The following is a 17,312-nucleotide window of genomic DNA, read 5'->3' on the forward strand; positions in this document are numbered from 1 at the left end:
AAGTGGACGACGACATTTTTGCAAGAAATATATTGCTCCTTCATTGATACTCAAGTGAACTGTGAATTTTAGTTTGTAAGTACCTGCGATGGTGTCCTTGTGGTAGGCATACGTGTATATTTTGTCATCGTCATAAGCTACAAAGACTCCACGGTCCAGGGGAAAATTTTCCCATAGGATGCCCTTGATGGTGGGTGATAGGTTGGGGATCTCAAACAGGGAGTCATTGACCTGAATAAGACCAGCACAAATACATTTTTGTAGACATCACAGAACACCTCCACCGAAGTGCATTCAAATACTCTTTTAAAATATACTCTAATTTTAATACATTAGTTTTTAAACCAACAAACGTGTGGTAATCGCATTGTATATGTGACAATGAACTATTTAAAGACCGGACATGAAAATGTACTGCTTGCCATACTTTTATATTTTTTAAAGAAGTTTTTATTTTTTAATGACCATTAGACACAATGCCCCTACAAAATAACGTAGGCATCTGCTGTTGTGTCATCTTGAAATTATTTACTCACAGGGCTGTAGACGTAGCCATCACTTTTGTCATCAATGATGATCAACTGAGTTCCACTGGTGTCTGGAAAGAGCTTGCGGATACCAACCATGTGCTTGTACTCGTTTACAAACTGCCAGTCCTCCAGAAAAAAGTAAAATATACCACCGGCCTGTACATAACAGATAGAGGCACAAATAAATAAGTAAAATCTACAAGTTAACCTCACAAGCAGATTGAAAAGGAATATTCAGCAAAAATATAAGCATTGCATAACATTCTTGGCTATTTCATAGCAAATATCCCACTTAAAAAAATGTGTTATTCAAGAAGGATTTGCACGTGTATGCCCATACGTGCACAAACATTGCTGTCTGTGTATGTGCAAGCCTGCGGCTCACATCTGTGGCGTAGATCAGGAAGTCGGCGGTCAGCGCGTGACATGTAATACGGCTTCGATCATCCCCGCTGGGAAACAGCCGTGTCTCACGTTCTTCCTGGCCATCAGGACCCTGTGCTTCAATCTAGCATCACCAAAAACAACCTTGAAATCAGCACAGGTTCGTTACAACTTCGCTATTCCACAAATGCTCTGAGACCTACGCAAGCTCCGTTGCCAGAACTCTATACTTCCATTCAAACTCTCAGCTGAAGCCCATGTGTATACTTTCACGCAACATACATTCACCACAAGTCTGTATGCAGTACCAAGGTTTTTTGCGAGTACTTCACATGTATATAAGCATAACTGAATAAAACTCCATAGAAAGTACGATTCACTGTAGCAATATAATTATTCACCTCTACCTGCATTCTGATTAACTATCACAATTAAGAATCATAATTCAGGAATTATTCTTTTTTTTTATCAATAATGCAGTGTGCAGAATATAATGGCTGCAAGTCATATCGACCATTCACATATAACCTATCTTGGCCTCCTCAAGTTGCCACCCTTCTTCAAAGTATTGGAATGCAACAATCCATCGACCTCCTATACATGAGATGATCTCATCTCTCCATCTCTGCAGTAGTCTTCCTCTTTGTTCTCGCCTTTGGCTGCCAACCTAAACCACTGACCACAAGATTTTCAAGCTATTTGTTCTCTGCAAGCCCACTTATTTTTATGAACTCAATGATTCCTATACTTTTCATGTGTTCTATAATCATTGTGTTGTTCTCTCTGTCTCTGAGTGTACATGTGGATAGGATGCATATACGTTGACAAAGACATTTAAAATATACAAATTATACTAAATTGATTCTTAGACATGTAATTTTGTACCTGTATCATGAGCATACGAATCTATTTTAATTAATGATAGTACCGTATGGAACTGGTAAAATCTTTTTTGCTATCACAGTAAACAAAAAAAGTACGACAGACAATACCAAGTTTTGGGGGAATTAAAACACCTCTTAGGATGCAGTCCAATTGACATTGCTAGTTGTGCTAATTAGAGTCAGTTAAATGCACAGCTGGCACTGCAGTGTCACTCCCGCAGTGCACTCACCATGTGCAGTTGGACCTTTCCCTCAAACAGGGCGGCAGCGTAGTCAGCGTTCAGACGCATGCTGCTGACTGTGCCCAGGTACTCACGGTCCTTGAGCCGCTCCACTGCACCTAGGCACAGGTACCACACATACAGTGTCAAACACATTCCTGCGGAGGGAGCTGGTAGGAACATTGGGTTGCTCGGTCAATGGCCAGGGTCAACGGCGGCGTGGTGTATTCCGCAAATATGGCCGACTGTGAGGGCGGGCACAAGCCGGCGTGAGTAGGTTAAACGTTGAGTTTTCATAAGGGCACCACGGGGTGACCAGGCCCCTCCCCACCCAGCCCCACCCCCCACCCAGCCCCACCCTCCCACCCAGCCCCTCCCCACCCAGCCCCTACCCACCCTCCCCACCCAGCCCCTCCCCACCCAGCCCCTCCCCACCCCTCCTATTTTTGGATGCACGACGGATGGACGGACACCATAATCCCCTGTGGGCTGGTGGAACCAGGTGGATCCTACCAATATTAACCATCGTCTGAATGTGGGTTGTAGCTGCCGGTGGTATCTGGCCCATGGCACTGTGACCACACTGCATATTAGATGAAATGTGAAAAACATTTCTGTTATAAAAAATACTCTTATTGAGTCGATCTCCTATCTGGAGCTACATTAGACCATTTACATTGCAGAAAAGACGTGACTTAAAAGTACAATTGAAATAATAATGTCACTATTTAGTAAGGAACCCAGACCAAAATATTGCCAAAAATCTATAACATTGTAAATTAATTGCAAGATATTGCTATATATACAGCCCTTTTTGTCAATCCACTGTTGGATGAGCACCTCCCCACACCATGTGGGTCATGAGGTTATTTGGTCATACTTCACCACGTTAGTCATTGCGGGTTGGAGAAAGCGGGCAGCATAGATTTGTGAGCGCAAAGTGAAGTGCAACAATGCATCTGCCCTGCAGCTACATATGACAACCTGGTGTGTGGCGTTCACTCATCCAAACACTATCTAGGCTCAAGCCACCTTAGCTACTGAAATGTGATAGAGATCGGGTGCATTTTGGGTGATGACTATGAACCTAATAAGTAATTTAAAAAATGTTTACTCATATTATGTGTGTGGCATTGATTCTGACGGAGCACTATCAGAGGCTGCAATAATGTGAACGTACCAGACTCGCTGAGCGCATACACCCATGCCCGGTTGTTCATGCCCACGGCCAGGTGATAGGGCCCCACCGCGATGAAATTGGGCTCCACGTCAATGGCAACGGTCACGGGCGGCTCCTGGTTATGGAGAATAAAGGACATAAACACACTCCTCTATTGCGAAGACTCGGGGAAAAAAAATGTCCTGAAACTATTCAATGCTATTGGAATTTCATTGTACAACAATGACATTTCATTGTACAAAAATGACATGTGTCTATCAAGATGATTTCTAACCTCACCAAGACTGCCCTAAGTTATTCACTATCAACTGTTGGAAAAAAGGCTATCTGATATGATGCTATTTCTATCAGTGCTGGACAGCTGACAACCATTTCAATCTCAAGTGTGCTCCATACTGCAGTCTCATTGGTTTAACACTACTCAACCCCAAAGTCCATGTTTAGCAGGACTGAAATGTAACCTGATTATAAATTACTACTGCACTAAAGGAAACTACCTACTATTTTACCTTATAGCACCAGGCTAAGCATTGCTAGGAGTAAGAAACTCTACATTAATGAGATCTGATAATCTGGCTGCGACCAACAAAGATTGACCTTGGGGTCATACAACTGCTTGCAATTATGTATAAATACACACAACAGTGTGAGGCCACTGGTGAGACGTTTGGCATTGGCTCCTCACCCCTTCCACTGAGTTGGCAATGGTGACCTCCAGCAGGGAGGTGAGGTAAGCAATTCGCGTCGAAAATGTGTCCCCCAGCACAGGCAGCTTGGTAAGGAACACGTGCAACGAGCCACGCAGGGTGGAGATGGCCAGTAGCTGCCCGTCGTCTGTCCATGCCAGCTTGTCCAGACCTTGTACACGTGCACACACATTGATGTAGAGATGTAATTAATGACAAAGTCCAGAAGTAACCAATTAAGTGAATTTTCAGATTTTGGTGCTCCATGTATTCCTGCTGAAGACTTCACCAAGATTATTGAAAAATAGGCATTCAAAATAAAAGCATTGGTTTAATTAACTTTGGACAATACGTAACTCTGAATTTAGAAATTTCAATACAGGTCCATTGCACACAAAGTAATATCCAGAAGCAAGACACACATTATTTGTTACATAGCCTTTTTAAACATCAATATTTTCTATTTGTAATATTCTAAATAATGCAAGTTTGGCTTACATAGCATCAGAAGTACTTAGTAAACATCAAGAGATTGTATGCTTTATTACTATACAAGCTGTGTTGCAGTGTTGCGTTTAATACATGTTAAGAATGTTATACCTTTGATTTCATCATCGAGGGTAATAATGGCATACATCTCTTTGAGCTCTGAAAGGTCATGAATCTTGATGCTGATAACAATAATAAAAACAAAAACGCAAATTAATCACGAAACTTTGTCTTTTATATGTACACATATATTGAAGTAGCACATTGCCAACAATATACCTTGTGTCTGGGGTTATTCACTTAATGAAACTAACTACACCTCAGTAACAGCGGTTTAATGCAATGATGCTGTTACTGCAAAACACATTCCTGCGGAGGGAGCTGGTAAGAACGTTGGGTTGCTCGGTCAATGGCCAGGGTCAACGGCGGCGTGGTGTATTCCGCAAATATGCCCGACTGTGAGGGCGGGCACAAGCTGGCGTGAGTAGGTTAAACGTTGAGTTTTATAAGGGCACCACGGGGTGACCAGCCCCTCCCCACCCAGTCACACCCCTCCCACCCCCCACCCAGCCCCCCCCTCCCCACCCCCCACCCAGCCCCCCCCTCCCCACCCAGCCCCTCCCCACCCAGCCCCTCCCTGCACGACGGACGGACGGACGGACACAATAATCCCCTGTGGGCTAGTGTAACCAGGAGGTTCCTACCAGTAACACTGTACTGTTTCGTTTCCACTTTTTAGTGGACAAACTCACCAGTTGTCTCCGCAGGAGGCCGCCTTGCCTAGTGATTGCGAGATGGCAATACTGGTGAGGCTGTCCTTGTGGTTGTGAGCCTGAAAGAGCTCCTGGCCAATCTCTCGCATGTGCGTGGAGATCACCACAAAGTAACCTTGCGAGAAACCAATCATGATGTAACCATCGCCATACCTGAGGTGAGAATGAAAGTAGTTTATGAAATTCTAGATTTGAAGCTTTCGTGACTGCAAGGATTCATATTCTTAGGTTTTTTCGGTAAAGTCACGTAGGTAAAACATCAAAAGTAATAAAAGTAAATAAAATAAAACAAAAATCACGACGTTTCGGAGGCAACACAAGTCCCACCTGATGACGAAGACTTGTGTTGCCTCCGAAACGTCGTGATTTTTGTTTTATTTTATTTATTTTTATTAATTTTGATGTTTTACCTACTTTATGAAAGGTATTTTTTGTTACTTTTTTAAATAAAGGATGTTACTTTGTCAGTGTGATTTAAAAGGGCGTTTTCCCAAAAGTTGTATGTGAGGTACCAAAAACAATAACATAATTTCAAATTACTTCATACAATAACATATTTTATAAACTTAAAAAAAAATTCTAGTTTGAAATATGGGGTGAAACAAAGCAAAATGAGCTTTCTGCATGTACACACTAGAATATTAATTTCACTGTAGTGAGGTGCTGTGATCTACTGACTTTAAAGAAACCCTTACCAGCGGTAAGAGACGATGCTTCCATATCGCTGCTGGAAAGCGAGTTCAATTGGGTTGTCTGGATCGTTCATATTAAAAAGAAACAGGGTCTTCTTTCCTACCATAAGACTCACCTGTTCAATGGGAAAATCAACCAAAAAGCAAGTCAGTTAAATAATGGCGCAATTGTGAAACTAATTATGCTCATGTCCATGTGAAGCACATGCTGATTCATTGTTGGTTAATGCTGTATTACTCTATCCAGAGGCTGCATTGTGATTACAGCTGTATGACTCTATCCTAATTGCATAAGGCAAGCAGCCTACTATGCACGGTCTTGCGCTGAACACTTAGAAGGTTTGGATTCTGTGACTACATACATTAAACAACTCAAGTGATACGTTTTCCCCCTTAAGGGCATGACTTTAAATGACAACATAAGGAATACCATCAATATATTTTATGAAACTGGCCACTACAATGCAGGTTAAAACATTTGAAATGGGATCTATGCCTGACCGTATTCTCTCCATAGTTGTTTCGTTCGTCAGTTTTCATCACAGAAAAAAGCATCTCGCTTGGGTCTGCTCTGATGCTGGCCTGCAAAACAAAGCCCACAATACAATCTTCTAAAATATCACACATCCAAAGCATACGCTCAGTCAATATTAGCAATACAAATAAAACCATAAACAATGCTGGTTGTTACTATTCTTTAACAAAAACAAGTTCATTTGCTAGACAACTCGTTTTAAGCAAATAATACCATCATCTCAAATTACAGAGTATTGCTCGACACTTTTGCTATCATGTCCACAATTTTATTCTTGGCTACATTTAAGGATGATATCTTTAAGTTATTACAAAGTGTCTTTCTCATTCAGTCCAGTAATGATCTAAACTAACAATCTAAACCTATACACAAACAAAACATTTGATTATTATGTGGAGCAAGGAGAGACAATGAATTTTGAAATAACAGGTGTCTTACCTGTCGTATAGTGTCACCCTCTGGGTTGCTGACAGTAATGGATTTGTCTTCACTGCCAAGCGCCAGAAGGTCTTGGGCGCTCCAGCAACCGCATGTTATGCGTTTTGTATGCTTACCTGAGAAATGCACACGAAGCATGTGACAATGCAAACATTTTTTGGTTCATCCCAATGTTTATACCTTCACTGTGAATGAAATACTGTACAATCTACGATACATTATTAATGCAGCAATAATTTAGAAAAGACTAAGATAAACAGCAATAAGTGATAATTACCGGTACATGTTCTACATGTGATTATAACAAGGTACGCATTTCTGTACTGCGAAAATGAAGGTAAGTTTGCTCGCAATTCCTAATGTTACACTTCAATGCACAAGCAGCGGTCACGTACCTAGTATGGGTATCTTGCGTGAAGTTTGATGGTTGTAAAGGAGCAAGTTTCCCTTGGCTGTGCCAACAGCCAGCATGGCCGAGGAGCGTCCCCAACGCAAGAATGTCATCTGGTCCCTGCAGTAGAGAGCAGATGCTTAATTGGAATCCAAATTGATGCAAATCACTCGTGTGGTGTTGAATTACAAAAGAAGACCTACGTCTTAATAACGTTAATACTTAAGTTACAAAGTATCCATATATATTTCAAAATGTGGGGTCAACATGTAGTGACGCTCTTATGTCTAAGCAATGCTGGATTATGAAGCTATCTCACCTCATGCCACTATCCACCTGGCTGGTTTTGTGCGTATTAGCATCCCACAGGTAAATGCTGCTCGACTTCTCTGCAATCAAGGCAAGGGTGTCGCCATCTTTATCCCAGTCAAACCCCAAGCACCTTCTGTAAAAGCATTAACAAGGCACAGTATATAATGACATCAGTACGTGACACATGAACACAACTTTAACAGACTTTATTTTTCAAGCCCTTCTTACCCGGGAAGGTTGATCAAATCGATCTTCTGGCCATGCCGGTCATAAATCTTGGCAGAACTTTCTGACCTAAGAGGAAAATAGTGCATTTGATCAACACATGTCATGTAGATAGCTTAAACCTTATTTTTTCGTGACCCTAATCTATGACAAATACAGGAGCAAAACCTAACTCTGTCAATGATTTGTAATGAAATATATATTAAATGTGGTTTTGAATAAGAATAGCAATTTAGAGTACGACTAACTTTATAATGATTAAGTGTTCGAAAACTGACCCATATTAACCTAAAAATATATACTTTTGACATGTCTTTACAGTATAAACAACTATTAAACATGTTTACAGTATGGCAACTATAATCCTTTCAAATATACAGGCGATACGGTGCCACACAGAATAGCAAACAAATGTAAAAATACAAGCACACTCATAAAACCCAGGGTTAGCAGTTTGTTACAAAGGTGACTGTGGAAATGTGTGAATAAGGTATCTTTGTTGTTTGTGTTTTATTTCATTCAGGTGGGATTATTCCCAGCCCAAGTGCTGTAGGTACCCAGACAGGGCCAGATAATTTCCAAGCGTCTTCTGCCAGCCATACAGCAACGGACCTCCAGTGTTATTCCTCTCCGTGAGAGAGAACACACGCTGAGACGAAATAAAGAAGACACACAATTTTCACACAACTGAGAATGACATGTTTCAGCTGGTGGGTATTCGTTAAGAATGTTGAATCACTGACTTTTATTCTCATTGATTCATTAAACATGTGTAAACAGCATTTGACAATCATGTATAAATATTCTTAGGTTTTTTCGGTAAAATCACGTAGGTAAAACATTAAAAAAGTAAAATAAAATAAAAATCACGACGTTTCGGAGGCAACACAAGCTTCCGTCCTCAGGTGGGACCGTCATGAGAGATTGTAGCTCCTGCAATCTCTCATTTACTTGATACAGCTGTCGTGGCTGTGACGGTCCCACCTAAGGACGGACGCTTGTGTTGCCTCCAAAACGTCGTGATTTTTATTTTATTTTACTTTTTTAATGTTTTACCTACGTGACTTTACCGAAAAAACATAAGAATATGAATCCTTGCAGTCACGAAAGCTTCAAATCTAGAATCATGTATAAAGTCATATTGGAAACAAAATCACTTGTGTGCCAGGCGCTGAATTTATGCAGTTTGGTCCATAGGGGTCCCAAGGACATTTATACCCAGTTAAGCATTACCTGGAATGTTGAATAACTCTGTAAAAGATTAACATTTTCTTCCACACTGAATGACATATACTTACCAACATAGCCAGCAGGCACCGTAACATTATCCCCATACACGTCAATATCCCCACGGCTGCGCACCCAATTGTATCATATCTCAGAAGCTACGCAGATTGAGTCTGATTGGTGCTTGCCTGGGCTGCAAGGTGACCAGAAGCTTTGGATCCGTGAATCTATCTGTGCGAAGCTTTGACTGGTCACCACCCTTGTGTGCGTTTTCCGAATTCCTTCCACATGAATCCAACCCCTCAATACAGGAATGCAACTGGTCAAAGATCCCCATGTAGTATCCTCCTGCCCAAAGGGTCTTGCGACTCAGTGAGACTAAGCTCCGCGATTCTGATATTGTAAAACACACTGCACTGTGAGAATAGGTTTTCCATCTTTTATCTGGCAACAAAGCAGGCGTTAAGTTGTCTGCATTAACCACAATACTTGTGGTCAGAATGCAGACATGATTCCTTGTAAAAGGTTTCAGTTTGGTGTTTAATTTGTTGCGAGAAAAAAGGGGAAAACCTATTCTCATATTTTGGTACTGGCAAAGGAGGTCCCATGATGGAGCTGCTCACCCCAAGCTCTCATTACTCTGATAGTGCATTGTCTTTGTGCTGTACGCCTTTTGGCGTCCTCTGGTCTAACACCGTTTTGAGACTAGGCTCAACAGAAAGCTGTCTCTGGTGTGGACCAATCAGTTTCAAAGACAATGCATATATTATCAGAGTATGTTTTTTTGTTGCATTTTGACCACAAGTTTGGTGTTTTAACAAATTAACACCTGTTTTGTTGCCAGATAAAAGGGGGAAAACCTATTCTTATAATTTGGTACTGGCAAAGGAGGTCCCACATTTCACTGTATTAATATTTATACCGTATATACTGTCGTACCTACAGAACCATCTATATCGTAGTATTCGCAGTGTATAAATATTTAATAAATACAATTCTATACATGCCATAGTAACTACCATTGTACAATATTGTAAATGTATGCCGTATAGTACACTCGGGGCTATGGTACTGTAATTCCCACTATTGCTGTGAATAAAACAACGTTAAAGTACGAAACTTAAGGCACCGCATTACAATGGAATGCCTTGTACAGTAAAGCTCGCGTTAAACTGGGACCCCGTGCCTTATAAAAAAAAATGACGCGTACACTCCGACAAACACATCAAGTAATACCGGCTTGAGCGGCGCTAAGTTGTACTTTAGTTCACTATTTAACACATTCCTGCGGAGGGAGCTGGTAGGAACGTTGGGTTGCTCGGTCAATGGCCTGCAGGGTCAACGGCGGCGTGGTGTATTCCGCAAATATGCCCGACTGTGAGGGCGGGCACAAGCCGGCGTGAGTAGGTTAAACGTTGAGTTTTATAAGGGCACCACGGGGTGACCAGCCCCTCCCCACCCAGCCCCACCCCTCTCACCCCCCACCCAGCCCCACTCTCCCCACCCAGCCCCTCCCCACCCAGCCCCTCCCCACCCTCTCCTCCCCACCCAGCCCCTCCCCACCCTCTCCTCCCCACCCAGCCCCACCCCCTCCCTACCCAGCCCCTCCCTCCACACCCAACCCCCACCCAGCCCCACTCTCCCTTCTCCACCCAGCCCCTCCCCACCCTCTCCTCCCCACCCAGCCCCTCCCCACCCTCTCCTCCCCACCCAGCCCCACCCCCTCCCTACCCAGCCCCTCCCTCCCCACCCAGCCCCCACCCAGCCCCACTCTCCCTTCTCCACCCAGCCTCTCCCCACCCTCCCCTCTCCACCCAGCTCCACCCAGCCCCACCCCTCCCATTTTTGGATGCACGACGGACGGACGGACACAATAATCCCCTGTGGGCTGGTAGAACCAGGTGGTTCCTCCCAGTGTTGAAAGTCTTAAGCGGCAACTCGTCCCTGAGACGCGGGGGGGGCCCAAGCCGCCTCGACACCGTCCCGTGAAACCAGCCCGGAGTTCGCGTCGCCACACTCTGCCGACGTGAGCGATGCGTTCACCTTCATCGCGACGGCGTGTTTGAGAGCCTGAGAGCCGTCTTCTGCACGGACTCGTCTCTGGTTTGTTGTATTTGTTGTTGTTGTTGTTTTACTTGTTGTTGTGTTCAGCCGAGGGGTTCTTCTTCACTCAGCGAGCCGCTATCCGAGCCTGGGGGGGGGGGGGGACTCGGCCGCGTCACCGTGGCAACGCGTGGCGCGCCCGCTACGGGTCGCGCGAAGCAGAACGTTTGCTACGAACGCGTTTCGTAACTAAAATCGGGCGGTGGCTTGTAGCTTGTGTTTTTTTATATTCTTTGGTTCTTTCGGAAAAGTCACGTCGAAGGGAATAATAAAATAATAATAATAATAAAACAATAAAGCAACACAAGCAATCATCATCAGGTGTGAAATCCACAGCAAGAAAATTTGAAAAAAGCGATTGTGTTGCAATCGAAACGTCGTGAGAATTGCATTGTTTTAATTTTATTATTTTATTGTTTTTTTTATTTTATTGCTTTTTTCCCTTCTACGTCACTTTACCGAAAGAACCAAGAATAAATAATTATAAATCACGAAGTTTCGATCGCAACACAAGCGGTCGTCCTCAGGCTAACAATTTTAGAATCCAGCAGTGGAATTGCTGAACCAGCAAAACGTGCCAAATGCTGGATCTCCCACCTGTAAAAATATCCGTGAAGGTGGCTCATCGTGACCAGCCGTTTAAACAAAATAAACTCAATCTCCAAAGGTGCGTTGTCTTTACTCTCAGCCTGTGAGAAACTAATAACCGAAGCGATACATTTTATTTACTGATAGCTGCTAGCAAACTCATGAAGTAGCCCGTCCCAAATATTGATTCGCCCTTTACCTGCTGCGTGACATGTCCATTTGGGGCGCCGCGGTGGATAGATGTTGACTACCTCGCCTGGTATACAGGAGGTTGTGGGTTCGATCCCGACCCTGACGCCTGCTGCTGTATATTTGGAGTTTGTGTGTCTCTCTCTCATCATCATCACGGTGGCTAGGAGATGTTAACTACCTCGCCTGGTACACAGGAGGTCGTGGGTTCGATCCCGACCCTGACGCCTGCTGCTGTTTATTGGGAGTTTGCGTGTCTCTCTCTCATCATCACGGTGGCGAGGAGATGTTAACTATCTCGCCTGGTATACAAGAGGTCGTGGGTTCGATCCCAATCCTGACGCCTGCTGCTGTATATTTGGAGTTTGCGCGTCTCTCTGCCCGTGGTTGCGTGAGATTTTTCTCCGGGTCCTCCGGTTTCTCTCCCCAAATTTAGAAACATGCGTTTCGAGTATTTGGCTGCTACACATTTGGCTGCCACGTGATAAGCCACTAAGTTGAACTGTCATTTGTGGCCAGGTCGCTTCTGAAAAAAAAGCTATAAAGCTCAGTGGGCCTTAACTGGTCAAATAAAGGTGAGCTTATTTGCAACATTGGGACTAGGGAAGCGATAAACGAAAGGTTAGCTTATTTGCAACATTGGGACTAGGGAAGCGATCCTTCGAAATCTTGTACAAAACATCAAGGCCAGGCATCTGCACATGCGGATCACTGATGAAGGCCTTGTCACGTCTCCATTCGTCGCACTGTGGTAAAGGGCATTCAACTTAAGACGCACGGACGCAGGAATGAAGATGTCCCACATCCACCTTCTCCAGCATTCTTGGTCACCGCAGGTGGCAACATTTCTTATGGGGGAGATGTTCCTTAAAACTGGTAGCCACGGCAGTGGGGTTCTCATTCCACCAAAGATGGTTCTCATGGTGACATTCAGCTGAGTGTGCACAGTACCATGGGACTAAGTTACTTCTACAGTCAGTACAAGTGAATTATGCAAGACACTTATGGAACGTAAGTTATCACTTGATTCACTTTAAGTAGGCTTGAAATAAATCTGCCATCGTTTTCATCTCAGATAATATCGATTTAGGCTGTTGCCCATCAGCTTCTGTAAGTGGGCACCAGTGACGTAATGCTTTGTTTTAACCCACATGACATGGGGATAATGTGGCAGAGTGCCTACAACCCACGGTATTGTAATACCGTCATCAATATTTGCCATATATAGTATAACCTGAGACCACTCTATGTTCTAAAAGCAACAACACTTTACACTTCTCCAACCTTAATATTTTATTTGAGTTCGACATAATGGTAGACAATGAGTAAAAAAAAAAATTCAACGTGATTATATTACACACAAATAAGCATGGGAAGGTCCACATCTCCTGTATATAGTCCTGAGTCTGGTGGAAATTATACATCTATATAGTGTGGGTGAGATACTTCATGACACAAATACTGCTGTGTGTTTCCACGTAAGTATACATTTTATCGACCCTGGATGGGAGAAAAATGTCTGAATCAACCCCAGGGCTGGAGTTTCAACGGACAGCCTCATCGTGTGTAGCTGTAATTATAGTGGCGAATCGTACTTTGAATATGAAAGTAGAAGGGAAGATGAATTGCAGAGCGAAACCTTACACAATACAGATATAATGGATGTAACTAGCTACGGGTTGGAGAGTATGCCATAATAGACTGTCTTCTATTTTGGTTTACCAATGACCAAAACTTTGAAGATGCTCATATGGTTAAGCCTGTTGCAGTTCACCTTCCAAAAAGAAAACCTGGCAAAAAGTAAAATCTATTACAATGGAGGTTAAGTCATAAAAAGTATGGGCAATCAAAACAGTTTTTACATAAAAAATGTGTTACCTGTAAATAATTGTTAGTGTATACAGTATTACCTCAGTGGCACTGCATTTATTTAAATATATGCATAGTGGTTAATTTGTAAATTAGCCCTTCAACTCAAGTTTAGGTTCCGTCCATTGCAAAAAAAATGCAATACTATTGTAAATACTACGTAGTATTGACATTTTCTTGACATTTAAAATAGACGAGTATCAAATTTTATGGTATCTCATTGGCTAAAAATTCCTAGACTAAAAACAAAAGCATGCAAAAAATATATTCAAACCAACAAATAAATTACATATTAATAAAAAAACTTTTCGTAAAAGATGGCATTTATATTCTTTGGGTCTTTCGGTAAACTCACGTCGGTTGAAAGAAAATAACAAAAAACTACGTTTCGATCGCAACACAAGCGGTTGTCATCAGGAAAAGGGGGTTAACTTCTAAAGGCAAACTGTTTATAAAGGTTTAAAATGGGCGTAGCCCAAATGTCAGCAGCATGGGTGGGGCAGCTGTTAATTTAAGTGATGGGCAGCAACCGCGATTGGCGGTGGAATTCCACCAATTATAAGGCTGCCAGGTAAAAATTATCATGTTAATGTAAGGTCGGTGAGCGGCCTGCCATGGCTAGCAGTGCTGAGGTGGCTATGTTAATGTTAGAGATTATCATGTTAATGTAAGATCACAAAGCCTCTGCCACGTCGAGGTCGGCGCACGAAGGTGGCTGTGTTGGTGTGAGAAATTTAATCTGTTAATGTAAAATCGGAGAGCCGAAAATAACTAACATCGGAAGGTGGCAGGATGGGAACATCACAGCCAGTTATGACTTAAACTGGTTAATAACGTCCTTCCAATGATTACTAAGTTTGTACCAATCTTCTCGGTTGAAATTGTGTCTGTGTCTGTATATATGGATGGCTTCATGAACGAATCTTGGCTGATAGTCCAGTGGGTTTACAAAGTACCTTCGTCTTAGATAAATCAATTTCGTGAGCCCACCACATCAAAACAAATGATCAGACACGGCCGAGGTATTGGTCCGAGTGTGTTTCAGATCTGCCTTATGTTCACGAACACGGGTGCAAGACATGTCGCTTAGTTTCCCCAATGTAACTACTGCCGCAGATACAGCTTAGTTTGTAGACGCCGGGGTACTGCATGTCAGGGATCACATCCTTCACAGATGGGATCAGATCATGATCGAACCTGGAACTTGTTTGCTCATGATTTTGGAAATCTTTTGGCGACCCCTGCTATGTATGGCAAGGTGATGGCTTTGATTGGGTCCTCAGATGGTTCTTTCCCAAAGGTTGGGGTGATAGCTTTACGAATTGTGTAGTCTGAATATCCATTCATCTTGAGAACTTGGTGTACGTGTTCCAGTTCACTTACTAGGTGATGGTCGGAAATATATCGGGCTCTATAGTGTAAAGTTTTGATGAGGGAATTCTTCTGGGATGGATGGTGGTTGGAGTCTGGTGTTAGGTAGGCATCCGTATGGGTGGCTTTCCTGTAGACAGTGTCCCATTGAGCCATCTGGTCTCTTTTCGATTAAAACATCCAAGAATGGTAGCTTGCCATTCTTGGCATTTAGGTGCACATTTATAGATATTCATATGACGTTACCAAACTGCTAGAAAACCGAAAGAACCAAAGAGTATGCTAGAAAGCCAAAGAATAAACATACGTTCATAATTTCATAGTTCGTGCCATCAAGGTCTGAAATGATTTTCATAAACAGTACTGGACTGTAAACAGCACTGTAACAGCACAGTACTGTTTATGCCAATAATTTAATCATCACGGCCTGTGGTAAAAGGACACCTTTTTATGGCATTGCTGCCAAAATGCATAAACTTAATCAGATTTAAAAAATCAAGAATGATGATAAACAATCAAAATCAAAACAAATGCTTATAACATATTGTTGCTTGTTGGACACCTATGATGTGACATTAGTACAGCCTGCACGCAAAGCGAATAAGTTCATGATTTGCAGTAGATATTTACCTTAGCATCACAAAGAAAATAACAAATAACGTTGGTGTCTTCGAGCAACACACTGTTGAGGGACTACAGGACTTTAAACTTATTTTACAGATATAGCGTGTTAAAGCTGACCGGGGTTACACACAAATGTCTTTGGAGAGCATTTGAACATCTTGTAGTATTAATAGTAATATCATTATAGTAATATGATCAATACCCAATGTTCCTAGATGCCATTTAAGCAAAAGGTTTGTAAACTGTGGCATACTGAACTCTTATCACTGACCACACGGCCACCATATATTTAAATGGCAGCAGCATTCGTGCAAATTAGCACATTATGACCTCTTAATGGCCACATAAGATACATCATTAGGGTGTTGTCTAATTTTAAATGGCATTGCGGATATTGTAGCACTATTAATGGTAGTGGCTGACAAGCACGAGTGTTTTTAATAGCTTGACTAACTTGATAAACCTTACTAGCTGAATGGTTCGAATGTTTAAAAATGGTAGAAACTGTATTTTATTTTTTGTTGCTTACTCGAACTGGCTTGATGTCGTATGCAAAGAGTCCACACAAAGAGTAAGCTACGTAGAATTCTACTTCCTCAATGTACGATCGACAGCGGGTATAAGAAAGATTGGAAGGAGTCACTGGAATGTTAAGATCTTCATAGGCCGTGCTAATGAAAATCTTGTCTTGTGACCGGACAAATCCACGTACGCGTTTTAGCTTTTCACAGACTTCTGAATTAGTCCACACTTCCTGGAACCACCATTTGCGTTGCTCATGCCATTGCTTCAGCTCACAAAATTGGTGCAACTGTGTGCGGTGGACAATGCTCGTGTAGCCCTCACCTTGACCCAAGTATAAAATATTATTTTTTGTGGAAAATGTAAAAGCTTTTTTTGCTGCATGCCGTTTGTACAGAGTGTACATCTGCTCCAGAGAATTTACAAGATACCTCGTCTGCTCTTCAGTAAGATTTTCCAAGTTTGGCAAAAGGAGGAGTGCTATAACAAAGTATGGATAAGGTGTCGATTCGTAAATTCCACGACAAATCTTGCCTGCAATCTCCAAGCCTTTGTCGTACATTTCTTGGAAATGTGTGGCCTTAGTTCCTGATGGACCATAGTAGCATATTGCACAATTGACTATGAAGTAATGCGGAAAGTACTTCATGTCCTCGGTGTTCATCAGGTTCTTTAACAAAGTGAAGATATCACAGAGCCTTTTTTCCATTTGTGGATCAAACAACTTCTTTAAAAGAAATTCAAAATTGCTTCCACCGGCCATTTTCAGCTTGATGTCATCACCAACTGCGTTGGCGATTATTTCCTTTTTTTTGGAAAGCTGCTGGGGACTGTAAATCATTTGGGACACGTCTGCATACGTTTCACAGAGTTGGTGGTACTTTTTGGTCATAATGTCCGATGCTTTATGATACAGAACTTCTCGAATAACCCATTCGAAACATCTTTCTATGTTGGCAACCAGATTTTTCAGATAATCATGATAAGGTGCCCATAAACTCGATATGGATGAAGGAAGGGTTTCTGTGTCCTTCATCAAGTAGTTTTGAAGTGACAGCTTCCCTAAAGGAGAGTCGCAA

General features: G+C 42.4%; 2 protein-coding genes and 1 long non-coding RNA gene across 3 annotated transcripts in view; 1 reads left to right on the forward strand and 2 right to left on the reverse strand.

The window, feature by feature from the left end:
* Positions 1–11,873, reverse strand: part of WDR19 (WD repeat domain 19) — a 26,075-nt gene extending 14,202 nt beyond the window's left edge. Inside the window, exons 1-17 of the mRNA XM_061552270.1 lie at positions 11,858–11,873; positions 11,011–11,158; positions 8,298–8,389; positions 7,744–7,809; positions 7,523–7,648; positions 7,208–7,323; positions 6,813–6,928; positions 6,341–6,421; positions 5,843–5,955; positions 5,127–5,300; positions 4,486–4,556; positions 3,885–4,057; positions 3,200–3,314; positions 2,029–2,138; positions 916–1,038; positions 537–686; positions 84–231 (exon numbers count right to left, since the gene is read on the reverse strand). Coding sequence (XP_061408254.1) covers positions 84–231; positions 537–686; positions 916–1,038; positions 2,029–2,138; positions 3,200–3,314; positions 3,885–4,057; positions 4,486–4,556; positions 5,127–5,300; positions 5,843–5,955; positions 6,341–6,421; positions 6,813–6,928; positions 7,208–7,323; positions 7,523–7,648; positions 7,744–7,809; positions 8,298–8,389; positions 11,011–11,016 — 1,780 coding nt within the window. The 5' untranslated portion in view covers positions 11,017–11,158; positions 11,858–11,873. The remainder of the gene's footprint in view (positions 1–83; positions 232–536; positions 687–915; positions 1,039–2,028; positions 2,139–3,199; positions 3,315–3,884; positions 4,058–4,485; positions 4,557–5,126; positions 5,301–5,842; positions 5,956–6,340; positions 6,422–6,812; positions 6,929–7,207; positions 7,324–7,522; positions 7,649–7,743; positions 7,810–8,297; positions 8,390–11,010; positions 11,159–11,857) is intronic.
* The window catches only part of LOC133342897 (uncharacterized), a 22,798-nt gene continuing 16,385 nt past the window's right edge, over positions 10,900–17,312 (forward strand). The window contains exon 1 of the long non-coding RNA XR_009755194.1: positions 10,900–10,993. This is a non-coding gene — a long non-coding RNA (uncharacterized LOC133342897). The remainder of the gene's footprint in view (positions 10,994–17,312) is intronic.
* LOC133342895 (sterile alpha motif domain-containing protein 9-like) overlaps positions 14,348–17,312 on the reverse strand; it is an 18,119-nt gene continuing 15,154 nt past the window's right edge. The window contains 1 exon segment of the mRNA XM_061552269.1: positions 14,348–17,311. Within this exon segment, the coding sequence (XP_061408253.1) occupies positions 16,223–17,311 (1,089 nt within the window). The 3' untranslated portion in view covers positions 14,348–16,222.

Source organism: Lethenteron reissneri, chromosome 16, assembly GCF_015708825.2.
Source record: "Lethenteron reissneri isolate LAM-NWPU_2019-01 chromosome 16, ASM1570882v1, whole genome shotgun sequence".
Lineage (NCBI taxonomy): Eukaryota > Metazoa > Chordata > Hyperoartia > Petromyzontiformes > Petromyzontidae > Lethenteron > Lethenteron reissneri.